Consider the following 19,346-nt stretch of genomic DNA (forward strand, 5'->3'; position numbering starts at 1 on the left):
GATGTCAAATGTGTTCATTCACAAAGTGATTCTCATTGAAAATTCTGCAGCCGCTCTTTCTTGTGACCTAATGTAAAAACCAGAGTGAGTGAAATCTGAACAGACAATAACATCACTATGTTCACTATGAAACTGTTGGTCATGTCTTAAATTTGGTAAATATTGCATGTATAGGTCACTTTTAGGCCAGTAAAACATGGTTAGAAGTCAATACTAAAGAAATTGTGCACAAATCAGCAGAAAAGAAAATATTTTTCAATTGATATTTTTAACAGGAAATCATTTAAAATGAAAAACCCTGAATTAATTGTGTTACTACACAAGAAATGCCTTGCGATGTATCATAGAGTGGTATTCATTCACAGCTACTGTTATGTAATACAACAAAAATCTTTCCTCTGATGGCAGTAGAGTAGTTCAGTGCTCAAAGGTGCACCGACAATAAACGAACTCTCATCTATTTCCAGTATTTCCTTCAAAGCAATTAAAAGAAATTAACCTGCAAATGCAAACATTTCTAATATAACTTTAAACAAATCCTTTTGTCCTCTTGACTTACCAACACAGTTGAAGAGGGTCTCCTTCTTGCACTGACTGGAACAGCCATCTCCATTCATAGAGTTCATATCATCACAGTCCTCTCCTTTGGAACTGAGACAGCAGGAGGAAGTACTTAGAAAGCACACACACACACACACACACACACTGACAAACCAATAAATACCAAATAAAACACCATTTGTTTTATATATCTACGTATATTTTGATGACTTGTATGGAGGTGCCTGGTTACCTCTGGATGCGTCCATCCCCACAGTAGGGTGCCCCGAGTTCGTGCACCAGAGGTGGAGAGGGCTCACTCTCACTCCGGCTGGAGATGGTTTGGACCTTGTAGGTGTACACGACATGCGGCACCACGTCCCTACGCAGAGAGCGACAAAAAACACGGTAAGTTCATGTTTGAGGTGGAGAATTTAAAGTCCTTGAAGGAATGTCAAACATGAAGAAAGGAGCAAGTAAGTAAAAGATGGTACACCGAGGAAGAGATTCAGACCAGGCCTGTGGAGGACGGGTTGGGAGGACTGCTGCTCTGTTGGCTGGTGAGTGTGTATGTGTGTGTGTTTTCTTTTAGTATCTTATACCACTAGCCAACACAAATAAAAGCATCTGCCTCAGTACACACTTCCACACATCTACCTATCTGCTCACCCGCTGACACGGCAGTCTTTGCCCGCTGTGTTCGTTTTGTTTCCCTTATCAAAGTGATTCAAGGAACCGTTGTGATGAATACACAGCGCAGAGGAGAAATATTGGGGTACTACTCACTTTGCCGGTGTAAAGTCGCCATGATGGTTTCTTGAGTCACCATGATAAGGAAGTCTGAAAAAAAAGTCTGAAAGGAAAAAAAACATAAATGAGAAAATCAAAACCATAAACAAAAAAAAAAAATCAAAACTATAAGTGAGAAACCAAAACCATAAGCAAAGCAACAAAACTCCATGAAAAAAAAACAGGAAACAACAAAAGTGCAAGCGAGGGTGCTTTCATGACGTGAATTATCCTAGTTTGATGTCGAAGACTTACTTTTTCTTTCTGATTTCTGTTTGCCTTTACATATTACTTTGATTATAATCAGGTTGAACTCTGGCCTTGTTTTAAATACTGGTTCTGAATGAGAGATTTCATGTCTTCTGCTTTGACCTTTTTCAGGGCAGACATTTTGACTCGACGTTGTAGGAAACGCACAGGTGTATTAATGATGGCTGCTTTCCACTTAGGGGAGTTCCTGCTTGTTGTTCCAGTGTCATGGCGAACTCAGCCATCCTTAACACACCTGTGCTTTCCTGACAGTGACAAGTCAAAATGTCTGCTGTGAAAAAGTCTATTGGCCACGAAAAATAGATCCGTGGAGCTCAGGCAAGCTTTGCCTGTTTTAAGGAATTAGTTTTAGTTTCATGTTATCAGGTGTCTTAACAGGAAATGGAACTCAGAACGAGCGTCAGAGAACATGTAAAGGCAAACAAGGAAAACAAACAAAAAAAACTGATAAAGGGACTTCACATAAGCACTCTCATTTGCAACTGTATTGTTCAGTTTTTTTTTCCATTTTGACACTTTTTTTTTTCCTTTGCTTATAGTTTTGGTTTCTCATTTCTAGTTTTGATTTGTCGCTTATGGTTATGGTTTCTCGTTCATGGTTCTCTTTTTTGGCTTTCAGAGTTTTTGGTCCCGTGTGTGTACTTGAATTACTCATGTTGTGGAGTCATAAATCTGTTTTCACAGTCACATTGTGGGATCTTTACTTCCTATTGGGGACAAAAAGCATGTCCCCATAACATCAATCAATAAAAGGTGAAGACTTGGTTTAAGTTATAGGGTAGCTCTAGATTAAGGGTGGATGGTAGTCAATGTGAGGTCTTTGGAAGTGGAGGAAACACACCGTGTGTTTGATTTTGATTCAAGCTCTTTCTTATAAATTGTGCAATATCAATTTCTTCTGTTTTATTGTTTGTGTATTCTTGTGAATAATATAACCATCTGCATTGACTGTTGTCTGAAGATTGACGTGCAACCGCCAGAGTTTCCAGCTATGGCCTTCAAACTGAAAGCGAGGTAGACAGGCATAAACCACGATATCTAATGCTGCCATATAATCCCCCGTGTGAATGCAATGCAGCACAAGGAGCAAACACTCAAGCCAACTATCACAAAGTTTCAACCCAAGGTCAAAAGTTAGTAATCAAACCAAGGAAGTTCTTGAAAACCACAACTGTTTGTTGAGCACATTTCTGATTAGTCAACTATTGAATAAGAGTACCTGAGCAGGTATACTGCATACCTATATGCAAATATCTTCCACACGTGAACACCCTGCATAACAAAACAGATCACAAAACAGATCCTGCTTTGTGTGCATGTTTCTGTGTTTTCTTGCATATGTGCTCTGCTTTTTGGGTTTCACGCGAGGAGAAAGTGTCGTCTTCATGACATGTCTGACGATGGTCCACGGCTTTTGTTTTTTCCCCTTCATCTTTATTTCTTAATGTGCTCAAGTTTGTTCATAACGTTTCCAACAGACAGACCAAGTTCAAGTTAGCTGTTCTGTCTGAAATATAAAAACTGACTGACCTGAAGATCAAGAAATTTAAAAAAAAAAAAATGAATTTCCCAACAGCCAAATTCATGCCTAAGATGAGATATTTATGTTGGCTGTATTATTATCAACACAGAATGTTTGACCTGACAGACTCTCATCTATACAACAGTATGTCCTGTTCTGCAATGTTGGCTCATGCTGGTGCAACTTGAGGCGACACTCAAACATGCCCCCTCTAATTGAATTAGTTTAGCCCCTGAAAAAGTCAAGCAGTGGGAGACTTTTATCTCTGAGAGCAAACACACAGAATAGATGGAAAAAAGAGCAAAACAGATCCTGCTTTGAAAGGAAGCTCACACATTTCCCTTCTGTGGAAAAGCAGATATTCAGGCATACTGAAAGCACAGAAAAGTAACAGTGCTGCTTGATCAGGCCACAATGGGAGACATGGACATGCAAGAACAAGCAAAAAGAAAAAGTTAAGTATCTAGATCTGAGTGAGTAGGAAGTAAGGGAACATAGACAGCAGCAAACTGAAATCAAATCTTTTAAAAGACAGATCAGGAAAATAAGTGATGATTTTTCATCACTTTGGATTCTAGAGAAGTTGTATATGTAGGGCAGGAAACATGAGGTTAGCTCTCCCTGATTACATTGAGATTTAGTAAAATCTTTAACAGGTATTTCACAATTATAGCCACAATAGGCCTATCCCAATAGCTTTGAATAAGTAGCCAGTTACTGGAGAATTGGAGACCAAAGACACCAGAAAAATGTCAGCATTGAATGCATGTTTACATTTTTCTGACAAGCAATGTCTTGTAGTGGTGTGATGTTGGTCCACTGTCACAGTAAGACAAAAAGTGTTTGGGAGGAAGTGAAGGTGAATGCAGCAGCAGCAGCAGAAGCTTCAGTACCATCCTCAAACTACAAAACACCAAAAACTGGGATGCCTGCTACCTGCTTGGTAATAAGGCCTCTGCCCTGTCACACTTTGTGACCACTCTGCGGTCCAAGATAAAATGACAGCACGGCTTGTTTTATATCTCGCACCTCGGCCACAGAACAAGCACAGAAACTCTGTAATGAATACAAGAAGACCACAAAGATCAGACTGCTTCTTAACAAATTAAGATGTTCTTTTAGTTTGTCACAGTTTAAAAAGGTCAAATCATTGTAAAACAAAGTAATTCTAAACAGACTGTGGAGTAAATTTGAAATATGCAGACACCCAAATTTCATATCTACAACTTGTTCCACAATTGTTTCTAAAACTTATTCTGGACTGAATGTTCAGTACGTTCCCTGGCCGTTATCATGCAGCTCTGGTTCTGAAGGGGTCAATAGGTCTACACCTCATAGTGGGATGACAATGATAACAACGGTTTAAATGTGGCTTTCAACCTGTTCCCAATTCAGTGCATGCTTGATTTCCCCTGACCTCACTGCTACTGGTCATGTTATTTGCAGCAGGGGAGATTGAAACAGAAGAAGTGGTCCAGATGTATCACCCGCCCATGAATTCTCAATCCCAAAGAATTTGATGAGTGGGTAACTATGTAGGAACATGTATTGATACAGTACAGTACATTTGTGAAAGAATTAATGACCAGGATCAACTTTAGGTCCCCTTTGATGTGGTACGATGGATGATATACAGCGATACGCATATCATTTCCGGCACCCATCCAGAATTCATAAAACTCCACTTTCATCTGTATTTTATATTATATTATTTATTATTACATATTATATGTAACTGATTTGACACACAACTCAAACTACAAAGGACCGCCTGTCACTGTCAAGGTGTCACGTGATAACATTTCATCATGGGTGTTTCTTTGTTTATCCAGACATTCGTCTCAAAGAGGAATAGAGGTTTTATCTCGGCTCGCCCCTTAAAGTCAGACACAAGGCCCTGTAATATGCCTTCAAAGGTATTTTGATAGCACCAGGTGATTACACATAGAAGCATGTGCAAATGTATGCGCCTGCTACCGAGCGCAAGAGGAGCGTTAGTGTGTCTGTGTTCATCTGTGTGTGTTCCTGCCTTCACTGATGTGTGCACTCGGCTTATGTGTGAGCATGCATATGGATGTGTTTCCATTCTGTAGCTCTTTGTTGTTCTTGGCTGAAAGATCCCAGATGAGAAAAACAGATAAATATAAGTAAGTTGAGAGAGAAAAAAAAAAAAAAACTTAGATTGAGCTTGAAAGATCAACAAACAAAGCAGTACTTCTTTTGTCTGTTTGGCAGCTGACACGCATTTGAGGTTTTACTGCTATTCATTTTACACCTACAGTATGTCTAACAAACTAATGCTATATGTTTAGAGCTGTAAGAGATACTTTGAAAGAGACATGGGCAAATGCATGCCTTAAAGAAGGCCTCTGTGTTACCAGAGTCTGCAGTTTCATTTAGCAAAAACAGCTGCATTTTTGTGATGTTGACACGTCATCAATTGAACTAAACCAAAGATGGACTGAGAAATATCCCATGACAGTACTTTCTTAATCCAAACCCTGAATCTCGGCTTGGATCCAGGTCATCCAAAACACTTCCCTGTACTCCTGATAAGACTTTCTAAATTGTAGCTAATGAGAACAGTTTTATCTTTACAAAAAAAAGGAGGCTGCAATATTCAGCACTGCAGCCTCTGTCCAAAGAATTCAACTATTTTTTTAAACATATTAACACACCAAGAAACTTGCAAATACACTTCTGATACCCAGTTTCTTTGGAATAAATCCAGTTTGTGCCCATAAATGTAAACAATATGTTTGTCTCCTTTTCTACACTGGGGCTCGTCAACCTGATTTGAAAAGAAGACATTGTTGAGAAGTAAAATCAATGAGTGTTGAGAAGGAATGAAAACTGACACTAGTAGTTACAGTGCCAATTGAAATATACACTGTATTCTTGTCATTATTGACCTTGCAAGTGGTCACGCATTTTCAGTCTCTCCTGGAAGACATCCACATGGTGCACTCGTTCGTACAGACAGAAAATGATCGAAATGTAGTCGGGTGAACGATGAAAAGAGAAATCTTGACAGAGACATTTCAACCTTGCTTACTTTCTCAAATCTTTGTGTGAAGTGCTTGTGAATGTTAGATAGAAAGTTACAGGTTTTTAGGACACGGTATAGTGTGAGGAGAGAGGGACTTAGACTTCTGTTCAACCATTCAGCAAAACCATTTCTGAGCACTCCCGATGACAACTGATGGCGCGCTGGAGTTATGTTCCCTTTTAGCCAGAAAGTGTGAAACACAAAAATTCATCAAGCAAATCATATATACAGTATTCTTCTGAAGAGGAGATATAAAGTAAACTGAGTTCTCAAGCAGCAGCAGACTTGTCAGCAGAGTTCCTAAAGGGACAGATGGTGCCTATATGGTGGAAGTTGTGCAGGACCAGGATGGAGTCCGATTACAGAGGGGTGTGTGGTAGTAGTGATGCTGGGGGAGCTGTCCCATGTCTCTTTTGGCTGGGAGGTCTCCTACCCTCACTCGTCATACTTTCTTGACCCCTAATGTTCTCCTTCATCACCTATTGCCACCCACCTGCCACCCCCCACCCCCAAAGCCTTGCAATGATTTACCCCCAACTGGTCCAACCTCCCACCCTGCATCTCCTCTTTACCCGTCTTACTCTCCACCATAATTTACTCTGTCACCATGACCTCCCGGCCATTAGCCATTCCAAACAAACCACCACCCATGGATGGAGCCAGAGGAGCCAAGATGTCAGCCGTTCCTCTTACTCGGTTTGCCCCAGCTCAGATGAAGGCCACTGGCTTGACAGCAGAAGGTCAATCATGCCCCCCCATCCCCCAACACACACACACACACACACACACACACACACACACACACACACACACACACACACACACACACACACACACACACACACCACCACCACTACCCTCCCCCACCCAACCCAATGGAAACGGACGACAAAAAGAAGTAACTTTCAGTGGCGGTCAACAAAAGCATTTCAGCAGCTGGATCCAGGCGATCAAACGGAGAAGCTTTACATTGGATTTGTGGCATGCAAAAACATCTGGGTGAACTTTACTCATCACCATGTTAAAGGCTACGTTTGTTGTTTAGCCGGAGGGTGTAACGGCTCATCAAACTCACACCACAGAACAACAAATGTCTTACCTGCTGGACTTTTCTTTTTCTTAGAGTTATTTGTTAAGGAATGGCTGAGCAGCACCGTGCAGCAGAAACTGTTTGTATTTCACTTAATTGGTTTCAGTGGTGACATAATCTGCAAACAGACCCGAGAGCATGGTAATACACTCATACACACAACGTGCCTGCATCACTATCATAAGCTAGATATATATAAAATTAAAAAAATAAAAATAATATATATATTTATATATATATATATATATTATTTTTTTTTTTTTTTATTATTATTATTTTTTTGTCGGTACACTGATTCTTCAGTTGGATGAGCTTCAGATTCCGATGGCTAGAACACATACTTACTTGCAACAGAGCTTCTCTGACCATCTAACAGAGACAAGATCCCACATGCTCTCACAACAGAAAATAGACAGCCTTTGCCACTGACCACTGCCACTGGAATGCAACCACAGCTAGTGAAATACACCACAGCAGTAAAACTACCTACAGTACATCAATAATCACTGAAGTGCGCCAAAACCTCCAAATAAATACATCCCTGCAGCAGGCAGCCTTCCACAGATGCTGCCATTCAACCAGGCAGTTATGTACGGACACTTCATGGAACTTAGATGTCATCGCTCCATCGTGCATAACATGCATACTCACCCTTTTGCCTCTTATCAAGCACTTTCCTTCTCATGTGAACCACGCTGTAAGCACGATAGTGAGATGGCATAACACGCAGCGGTGCCATGTATAGCACAATTTTTTTAAAGTCAGCACATTCCATGAAAGCAAAGCACTAAACTCTCACCACAGTGTGCAGATAATACCTTCAACAAGCCATCTATCTGCCCTTGCTTTGTGGAACATAGGAAAAAACAAATGTGGGCAACAACTGACCTGTGACTTAGGAAACAAATGTTGGGCAACAGATTGGAAACTACAGAAGCAGTGGTGGCTTGCTAGCCGTCCTGGGGGTATTGAAAAGGATATCTGGTATTACAAGAAAATATTTTTGTGGATAGTCTCCTCAGATAAATAAACACCTTTTACTGGCATGTCTAACAATCCCTAATTACATCACACTAAAGCAGGAAGCTAAATGGTAACCGCTCAGCAATTCTCAACTTCTAACAGAAAACACTGTCTGTAAAAACAATTGTTCCAATGTATAGTTCATCCTTTACTGGGAACATTGGCTGGTCTTTTTAAAACCTTAAAACAGACCAAAGATATATTTTATATCCTATTTAGTGATTTCTCAACACAGGAACGTCAAGGGGAGCAGAGTTTTATGCATGGTGCTGAAACACTCGGTCGCTCATGACTGATGTAGAAGCTTGTGCACGCATACAGAAATATCCACCTACCAGGTGACTCACCTGTCTGTGTACCGCCGGGTGGGTTCACTCAGCATCAGACCATGTGGTGCATGAGTGAAGGCTGGCTGGCGCAACAGGCGGTAGCGTAGTGGTTGGCAACGCCTACAAAGTGAGCAGTCCGGCTTGGAGGCCAAGAGAGTGGCGTCAATCTCCAGGTGTTGCTCCATGGTATAAAACTGTACCCCGTACACCTCCTCCTCTATATCCAGCTTCAGAGTCAGTGCGGTGTCACAGAAAACATTACTGGGGCCGAGTGAAATGTTGTTCCCGCTGACAGTCAGGAGCAAGATGTTATGGATAGCGGGCAGTGCTGTTTCCTCGGGACTAAAGAAGGTGACCCACACGGTCAAGGAGTCGGGGACCAGTGGGTAGGGGAACTCTAGCTGAAGCATGCAGCCCTGGAGAGGGCACTCCGACAGGCCGACAACGCCTTGCTCGATCCCTGCGTTGGGGCTCCAGGTGCGCACACTTGGCTCACAAGCCTGCTCCACATCGGGAGGTCCTGTGGGAAAAAATTACAAAACAGAAAGTGTCACACACACACACACACACACACACACACACACACACACACACACACACACACACACACACACACACACACACACACACACACACACACACACACACACACACACACACACACACACACTAACAACAGCGAAGCTTCAAACAAATCTCTGACATAACAACATACTTAACTTGGCCATTTTCTTCACACAAATGAGCGATCATTAAATTACGTTGAGAGGTGCAATCAATCGTTGTAAACGACGATGAGCAGATCGTCGGATTCCTTTAAAGATTCAAAAATTTCTCTGAACAGGTAAGACGGTCTTTTCAAAATGAGTTTCAAATCTAACAACATTTTTATGAACGCTGGCAGATAAAGAATTTGCAGCGCTGATCGTTTCGGTGTATCTACGGTTCTTGCGACATCGAGGTTGAGGTGAAACTGAGAGTTCATTGTGAGTCCATCTGCAGAGGAAAGGCAGAGCTGAGGTGTGTACCTTCTGAGAGGGGCCCTGTGCAGGGTTCTCACTTCAGCGCAGTCATTACAACCTCTAACAGTCACACTCCAGCCATATTTGGAGTCCACACACAGCTAACTCGCATTATCCCAAGTGACGTACACCAACATTCATCAAGCACTTTTAGAAGCCAGCAAGCGGCAGACACTATGTTCTCCCTCGATTTCCTTTTGTGCATTTCCAAGCTGGCAACCAACGAAGCCATTTGCTAACCTCATTTCTGGGCACCGTGCAAAATTCCAGTGTTTAATCAAGTGAGGACTGAATATGGTTTCCAAGCCACATTATCTCAACACATTTATTATTGTACTGTAAGTGTGTGTGTGGCCAGAGTGGAGGTGAATTAAAGAAAAGAGAAAAAGAGTCGGAGAAAAAGAGAAGAGCGGGAGGGAGAAGAGGGGAAGGGGAGGGGGGGGGGGCTGGAAGAGAATGAACTAAGGTACTCGAAGAGCTTTGGCTTTGCTCGGATCATGTAGTCCTGGCTTTCTGGGTACATTTTCATTGAGTTTGCAAGGAAAGGAGCTGTAGCCACTGAAAATATTTTGTAATGTCAGCTGTTATGATGGGCCCCACTCCTGCTCTGGCACTGCTGCTAATGTGGTTGGAGATTTAAGAGGAGACAGAGTAGGGGTGTCATCCATTGTGTAACCTAAGGCAATGTAAACTGTATTTCAAACACGGAAAGATGGAGATTTGATTGGCAGTACAATTTGTGCAAGCCGAGGGGGTTTGAATTTAGCATCAAAACTACAATGATTTATAAGTCATATGTGCTTATTTGTAGATAAAACTGCTACTTACAACAGGTCATCATAAATTACAATGAGAGATTGAAAATTAAAGATAAAAACTCTGTTTCAATAATGGCTCAGTACTTCCCATAGTGTGAAGGCACGGGCGGTATCAAAGTGACTAAATCATCCAGATGTAAACTTTGAAAATGAGCCATTTAATCGGTGTTGATTACCGGTTCCATCTGGGTATTAATCTGTTGATAAAAAAACCCACCCTTATGGGAAAAATAATGGAAATATTCAACTGGTAATCTACCAGGAAACGAAAGTCGAGCAAATGAAAGTTGGCTTTAGTAAAAGTCGAGCAAGAGTAAACTTTTTTGCTGGACATTCCCTGCATTTTTTCATTGACTAATGGAAGTGGCATAGCTCCATCTGAACACATCTTTCTTTTAATACTTTAACATATTGATTAGCAGTAATAGCATCCCTTCATCTAATTAATTGTTGGAGCTTCAGTGGGGTTAAGGGTGCAGAAGGATATGAGGGTTATCATTTTAAACATTTCTTGGTTTGTTCTTTATTTTTTGCATTTTTAAAGCAAGCACTTCAACTTGAACCTCCACTAGCAGCCGAACTGCAATTGTTGTACTCTGATGGGGTGATTATTCTGCCACATTTTTGACTCAATCAACATTCATCTGCTTATAAAGTCTTCTGTCAATGAGGATAACATAGGGTGATTCCATAATCTGCAATGGTGCAAACTAGTTACCTTAATCTTTCTCCTGTACAGGTTAAAATACTGATTCTGCTGCTCTGAAGTTCGGAAAATTAATGACTGATAGTTCAACCAACGGAAATCCGGTGAAAATGAATCTGTTGAAGTATAACTTCAGGATGAATGCTGGTGCCTGCTCGCTATCCAGTCTAATTCCTCTGCTCGAGAGAATCATCCTGATCCACAAAAAGTCCAGAGAGCGGGATGAATAAACAGACGGGGATATGTCCGGGCATGCACGCTTTATGCTTTCTAAGAAGTGTCTGGCTCTGGCTCTCACTATCGATGACTCACTGTCACACACTGTTACACACTTCCTCACTCAGAAGGCAGACATCAACCCCCTCCAACCGTTTTGCCGTGAATACAAACAGAGAGACACTTTGCAGACACAGAGATGCACTTTATAAAGGCAACAGATAATCTTCGCTTTGGGATTCAGTGTCACAACACGTTGCTTTCACAGTTTTTTGGGTTGTTTTTTTCTCTCTTCACATATGGAGCCGATGACTCTGGTATTTTTACTTTAGGTACACGTCACTATCAGCAGCAAAGACACCATAAAAGTCGGATGAAGTAAGAACCCGATAAGGAGGGGAAATCATTGTGTGTAAAAGGTGGATGGTAAAATATCAGTAATCAAATGCTGAAGATAGATGTTTCCTAATTATTCATCAATTTATTTTACTTTTACTATAAAATTGACCAAAGAAAGAAAACTTTACGTCGAGGGATCCTTTCGCTTTGTCTCTTTGCACAATAAAGAGTTACTGTTCATTAGGGGTGAAAATGTTATAATGTAATGAATATCCATTCAGCGGCTCAGCCATTACGCTCAGTATTGGCAATTGTATGAAAGCATTGAAAGACTGAGTGATTAATTACTCAGGGATGGCAGAATATGAGACATAATTAACTAATTAATTAGAACACTGAGTCAAATTAATGTCATTATGATTGTTAAAATCTTTAAATTATCTTTGGCATCTACATGATGTAGCAGTTGGGGACGAGGCATGTTTTTTGTCCTTGTTGGCTGGTTATTGTTGTTTGGATTGTGGACCTGAAACATGATGCAAAATTAGTGGTCTGCTCTTGAATAATGCCAGGCAGGCAAACCTTGCGTGGCTTCACATTGGCACGGCTTGACAATATTTGCTCTAACGAGGATTCTAATATCTGGGACAAATACATATAGACATACATGTGCTTCCTGTTAAGTCTTATTTAGCAAATCCATTGATATTTACACGCAAGAAAGCACTTAGTTTGTGCTCCAAGACTGCCAATGCACATGAAACACATTATTTTGTAAACACACCTCCGTGAGCACTTGCAAAATACATTTGGTGGTGGGCGTATTCATTCAATTTATTAAAAACATACACATCCTGGACCTTTTCACCTTCATCGCATGCACCATCAAAGCTGGACGACAGCTGTGTTAAGACGCTGGTCCGAGCAGAATTAACAGGGAGCCGCCACAAACAGGGACTCAATCCAAGAGGGAAAATACACTACAGTTTAAACACGCAGGGTATTAGACAAGCCCAGACTTGCCTCTGGTACAAATATAGGCAGTGTGATGGCAAAGTTCAATGACTTTAGAAGAGCATCCACTCAAACACAAACACAAACACAAACACAAACACAAACACAAACACAAACAACACACACACACACACATGTTCAGATAGTGACACAATCAGATGGGGCTATAAATTGTAACTGTTTTGTGTAACAGTATTTTTATGGTTTATTTATCATTATTATTAGTTGTGTGGAAGTTTCGTTGTTATTGTTGGTGTTACTTTGTTTTCTCCTTCTTATTACTATCACTGGATTGTACATAAAAGCACAGAGTGCATCCATCCAGTTTAAGAACTTGTGGTATGATTATTCATGACTCACTAATGTGACGCTTTTAAAGTCATTTCTGGGCACGTGCTGTATACAGACCATGCTAGCACCATTAACACAATTTGTTTATGTGTACGCACTTCATTTGTGTGCATTGCTTGTGATTTTGTTGTGGTGCTGAAGTCCAGCATACATTTGAGTAGCTCAGCTCATGCAGTAGTAGCATTATTAGTATTATGTACTTGCTCACATGGGTATTCTGAAGCAGTAAAACTGGTCTGTTATTCGTGGAATTTGAATAATGGTTTCATTTGTGAGAAATCCAGCATTCAACAATGATTTGCAAGCTTCATATAATGGAAACTACAGATTACACATTGAAAAAAACAAACACAGAAGATACAAGTGTACCATGCCAAAATGTTCTTCCTAAGCAAACAAGGGATCCCCAAAATGGATTTTGATGCAGCCTGAAGTAGCTTTAGCTGCTCTCATATAGGGAGGACGATGGTTTTACAGTTTAAGGGCCAAAACAGTGAAAGGCCTGTCAGCCTCTAAAATTTACGTGGAACAAGGGATGGATAATAGACTTTGGTCACACAAGCTACATGAGCTCACAGTGATGTAAGAGTTTCATGTCTCAGTAAAGGATTCTGAAGGTTCACTGTACTCAGACTTTTTAGGAATTCAAATACGCTAAAGTTTTACTGGAAACCAACGATTATCACCGTGACCGGCATCAAATGCACCGGTTTATCGGACCACGGTAAACATTTAGATTGAAAATACTTTTGATCAAGAATTGCTCTTAGCTTTGGGTGGACTTCCTTTCTTCAACTGTTATCATTACTTCTGTGACGCAGTGTCTCACCGAAGCTTAAACAAACGACTCTGGTTGCATTTCGACAGTTAAGACTTGAGGAGATGCCCTCCACTTATTAGGGATTCATTTCCAACGCATTAACATAAACCAGCAAATGAATGTTAAACTGATCTTTTTGAGGCTGATTAACTTTACCACACACGTTGTCGACAGACAGGGATGGACTTGAAGAATTAAAATCTACCAAAAACCCACAATGGAACATGCTCTTAAAGCAATAGGCTCACTTGACAACACAGATGGTCCCAGCTGAAAGAGAACATCTACTGCTAGGCATAACTTGGATTAATCTAGTCCCAATTTACATACAAGAAAGTTTCCTAAATTCAGGTCTACAGTATTAAACAGATCTGAACAGCACATGGTTAATCACTGCTCCACCGCAGGTATTTGTTTGAACATGACTCTCCAAGGTATGATGTCATTATGTCTTTATTGATAGAGTTTGATTTTTTTTTATTTATTTGTAAAACAGGTTTATTAGAAACTGTTTAAACCACAACAGCATGCACACGTAGCGACACAGAAACATGGATGCATATAATCCAGAGTATGCTTGATGCTGCAACTGCCAAATAAGCAACTAAGTGATCAAAGGAGCACAGATGGGTCAACAACTACTTTTATAGCTTAAATACTTCATCTTTCTTGTATAGCTGCATTAATATTAATTCATGAACAGGGTAGAGTAGAAAAAGGAGAAAGTATTGCTCTTATTCTAAAATGTTACTAATTTTAGCTGTTATTGCTAAAATAAGATATTACGTCTTTGATATGATCTTTAACCCTGGCTTTGGAACTGAGCCCTGGTTTGGGAATTGTGGTACCATACAGCACCATCCTTTGGGAAGCGACCTCCTTGATCCTTCAATGTTGTCCCACGGCCCAAGTGTCATGAATGCAGTGAGTCATTTGCATGTTTTGGGGTTGAGTCAGTCACCAACATTTTTGCATGTGACTCAGAAAACCTCCAATTATGTTACCAATACGGTAAACCGTGGATGAAAAGATGGATGTGGCTTTGTTTTTATGTAAAATTTGCTTTTAATAGAAAAATCTCATTGTAGTGAAGAAAAGGACGACAGACTGACATGCAGCGGGAGAATACAGTTGAACCACGGGATGTCCCAAAGATGGGTTCGACTTGCAATCCAACTACCACCGCTAGAATGACATGATGCAATGAAACCCGACAACAAGAAGTGAAGTATAAAGTATTGTACTGCACCTTCAGCCTCTCGTGGGGACCAGTGTCCAGAAGGTGCACATGGTCGTGGAGAAGAGGAGTTGGAGGCATACTGCAGTAGGACTCTCCCCTCAGTGCATTTATCACACACTGATCCCAATTCTCTAGGAAACCAACAGGCAGGCACAGCAACCAACTTAGATACAGACCAAATACACATCATGTAGACACTCTATACAGGTACAGCAGGGACAGGAATTTAAATCATGTGACAAAAGATGAGAGTTTAGATGCTTCTTTCAACTATTTTACTCACTTTTAGGCATTTTAGTCTGTAAACAAGTCATTTAATATTAAATTATAACATCAACATCCACTTGCACACTAATCAAACATGCAACTCATCTCTATCAACAGGATCTGATTGGTAATCTATCTAGTTCATTTCACCTGTCGTAAAAGTGTCCAGAAATGGGCGGAAACCACTCCAGGGTGATGGAGTTATGATGCTGCTCAACCACTTGGGGCGCCATTGGCACCGGAGGAGGTTTGGAGGCGGGTTGCCAGGTCTGGTAGATGAGATCCAGGTAGCAATGCATCCTAGCCACTTGGTTCAGTGTGAAAGAGTCTGTGCAAGAATCATCTGCAGAAGAAAGAGACGGTTGGTAAGTGTGAGGACAGGATTTTGGATTGATCGGTGGCAGGAAAAGATAGAAAGTAATAAATCATTCTACGTGAATAAATTCCACCACCTGTTCATATTTAACCCGTGACATGAAATAATGTGCCCCCTGCTGTTTTTCCAAAAAGTATTTTCCCCTGCAAAATTCCACACCTGTTTCCGTATGCACGTAGACTCAACAAATTCCTCTGCTGTGATCTCTGCGTGTCAGTTCTTTGCATGTGAAAGGTGTAGCTGCAAAGTTTTGCTCAGGTAAGTAGCAAAACACACACGGAGGCCGCACCTCACCTGCATAACTCATGTAGTTGTTAAACGGAGTGTGTGAGAAATGCCGACAGCCGCAGGTCTCATTGCCAGGTTCGGGATCGTTGCAGCCTTTGTATTTGGGCGTGGGGTTGGTGTCGGCACACAGATCTCCAGTCTCCATCGAGGGATCAGTTTCCAAACATGCATCATTACACGATTCAATCTCCGATATGCCTCGGAACACATGGTAAAGGCCGAGGCTATGACCGATCTCATGCACCATTGTGTCAGTGTGACCAAATGTACCGTAGAACGAAGGATTCAGCACAATTCCACCTGAAAAAATACAGACAAGGAAGTCACTCATACCATGATGGAAACTCTCAAGTGCACAAAACACAAATGCCTATTCCTAATGTAGTGTAAAGTAATTGTGGAACTGGAGTAAGATTCAGACAATGCATTATTCATGGGCCTTCCCAGCTTCATTATCACCTTCTTCCCTGTTAGAGCTGTGATGAAGACAGAAACTGCTTGGGGCTTGAACTGTAATTACTCAAAATCAACAATCTGGGCTGCCAAAGAAGGGACGTGTGCATAAGTGAGTGCATGTGAGCGTGCATGTAGGCATGTATGTATGCATTTTTGTGTGTCTTATACCCAAATGTGTGAGGGCCTCTTTGTCCCAGGGCCAAGTGGCAACCCCTGCCAGATCTTCATCAGAAGAATTGGCAAAGAAGACATTCAGGTGAGTCGAGCCGTCCAAATGCAGAACCTCTTTCAGCTCTTTCACATCCAAATAAGCTCTGGAAAATTTGTCAAAACAAAACAAAAAACAGGAAAAACAAGAGTATTTCACATTAAGTTAATAGCTCTATAATGAGGATAGTCTCTGTCTTGTGAATGCATATTTCACCAAGGCAAAGTTTTACAAATAACAAAACAGTGTTCCCGGCCAGAAAGAGCTTATGGAATGTTATCGCTCAGGAAAACAGAGCTCAGAACGAGGTCCCTGTTGAATTGAAATATTTCTTTAAAGTGTATTGGCAATTGCAACAACCCTTAATCCAACAGAATGAAGTTTCAAGAAGAATGAATGACCCTGTGATGTTGAAACCAGTTGGCGTTTTAACTGGTTTGTTCAAATGTATAAAGACGTGAAAAACCTCTGGTTAACGGAGTCTGAAGAATGTTTTCTTTTCTGTGACCAAAATGGAGGTTGACTTCAGGGCAAAGCATCTCGTAGTTTGATGATCCCACAACAACTCCAACTACTTACTGTACATAACAGAATAACTATGTTTTGGTTTGTTTTGACTCACAACGCTTGCTCATTTTTGTTATTTCTGTGTCAAGAAGCTCTGGCACGGTGCTTGTGCGCCTGCAGAGAAGTTATGAGTGGTGTTAGATAGAGTTCAAGAACTTCTCTTAATGGGTTTAAATCAAGCTGGTATCAATTTGAATCAATCAAATAATTTCCTCTTATTTCTTTCGGTGTCAGTGCAGTTCAGGCCCACTTCCACTTGTGTAATAGAGAGTAGATTAACGGCTATGCTGTTGATGTTGTTGTCTAGGAAGTGCAATAAACAGTACAAAAAACCCAAATATGCAACTATGGGCATATAGTGCAGTTTGAGTTGAATTCTAGTCTCTGCTAAAAAACAAACCACAATGTTTTTGTGTGCATGTTGATGTTGGATATTTTATGGTGGAAGACAGAAAATCGTGCAATAACCAGGACAATAAAATATTATTGTACCTTTTTTTTTTTTTTTTTACTATATATGACGGAGTGTTAGCGTGGCTATGAAATAAACCTTTTGTGTCTGTCCATGCGGCAAAAAACTTTTGTTTTTGATTGCATCTACTGGCAAAATGTCTTACAGCATTATTTTCTGAAAGCACCTTCGATCAACTGGCTCACTAAAGGCAGCCCGAGTCTTCAATTAACAGTTCAGGTATTCTCATGTCTCCCTATCCGTGATATAATGTTTTGTCTCAGGCACTGGGAGTACTAACAGCAGTGCTAATGACTGCAATCACTCAACACAATGAGATATCTTTCCAGCAGTGAAACTGTCATTCATTTTATGAACACATCAAACAGTATTTCTCTGAGCCTGGCTGGTGGTCCTGGCAAACGGCATCAACAAGCTCAGTCATCTCTTGGAAGAGTCGGTAATCTGTTGCATATGCTGAAATGATAGTTTATTCTTTTCTTCTGGCTTTCGAAAGTTTTGGAAATAGATACTCAATGGATACAGAAACAGGAGTTTATCAGAAACAAAACACCGCATCAGCCCTACTATCACAAATTACATCTTCTTCGGATGTTTTGACCCAATTTGTGTGACCCACTTGCCCGCCTTGTGTTTTGTGCTCATATTTTGAATGTCCTCATAAGATTAAGTGCACTTAGGCTAAAATAACATGGCTTTACAGCAACTTACTCAATACGGGGAGAGTTTCCTCCAACAGATTTCATTCACTGTTCTTCTTCTTTGGTCAAATGTGTACAAACTGGTAAAATAATATCCTGTAATCCCCCGCTGGAACAAATAAACTCCACGCTGCTGGCACACTTTTGGTAATGGCAGCCTATGATTTACCATCGACACACACAAGTCAGTGGCGGATATCAGAATAATTAGAAGACTCTTGTTTTCCAAATGGTATAAAAATGTAACTGACTGAAAGGGTTCAGGTGAAAATAAGATGGAATATGATCTGCAGCTGCTTTAATATGATTAAGTACAATCTAAAGAGAAATTTGCCCAAAAAACCCCACAAAAACAACTGTCTGTAAAATATCTTGTTTCTACAATACTCTTTCTCAAACTTATATAAAATGTAATGTTGTGCTATATCATTTATTAAGAGTAAATATCTATGTTTGTTTTGTTTTTTTAAGTTCACATCACATTTGTCCCACTTAAGCAAACTCGAGTAAATATAAAGATAAAAGCAAAAATTTCAAAGACTCATACCTTTGTGAAGCGCATAATCCGAAGGTGTGCTATTTATATTTACTCTTCCACTCATTCCAAATAAGGTGTATTTACACTATGTTTGGAGTTTCTGTGAAGTTATGAGGCGGTGTAGAGTGATTTCATTTTATGCATAAGCTACATTAAGGGTTTGAGGTTATCACCGACAGCATAGCCTACATTTGAGTACATTTTCAGTATTGTGTTTACTGTCAGTTCAAAAAATTTTGGAAAACTGAATTCAGCGAAAGTCACCGGCATTCAAAACAATTTATGATTAATGATACCGTGATAAAGGTTATCAGATTCAACATGTTGTGATTCCA

The 19,346-nt window shown here is 40.5% G+C and overlaps 1 protein-coding gene across 2 annotated transcripts in view; it reads right to left on the reverse strand.

Moving 5' to 3' along the window:
- The window catches only part of LOC138630747 (pappalysin-1-like), an 86,484-nt gene that overhangs the window by 54,917 nt on the left and 12,221 nt on the right, over positions 1-19,346 (reverse strand). For both annotated transcript variants that reach the window (XM_069715261.1, XM_069715260.1), the window contains exons 3-9: positions 16,694-16,839; positions 16,076-16,369; positions 15,556-15,748; positions 15,148-15,269; positions 8,631-9,132; positions 794-922; positions 560-651 (exon numbers count right to left, since the gene is read on the reverse strand). In XM_069715261.1, coding sequence (XP_069571362.1) covers positions 560-651; positions 794-922; positions 8,631-9,132; positions 15,148-15,269; positions 15,556-15,748; positions 16,076-16,369; positions 16,694-16,839 — 1,478 coding nt within the window. The remainder of the gene's footprint in view (positions 1-559; positions 652-793; positions 923-8,630; positions 9,133-15,147; positions 15,270-15,555; positions 15,749-16,075; positions 16,370-16,693; positions 16,840-19,346) is intronic.

Source organism: Brachyistius frenatus, unplaced genomic scaffold, assembly GCF_029030835.1.
Source record: "Brachyistius frenatus isolate BFR_SWC_R1_liver_20210118 unplaced genomic scaffold, ASM2903083v1 Contig_140, whole genome shotgun sequence".
NCBI classification, from domain to species: domain Eukaryota; kingdom Metazoa; phylum Chordata; class Actinopteri; family Embiotocidae; genus Brachyistius; species Brachyistius frenatus.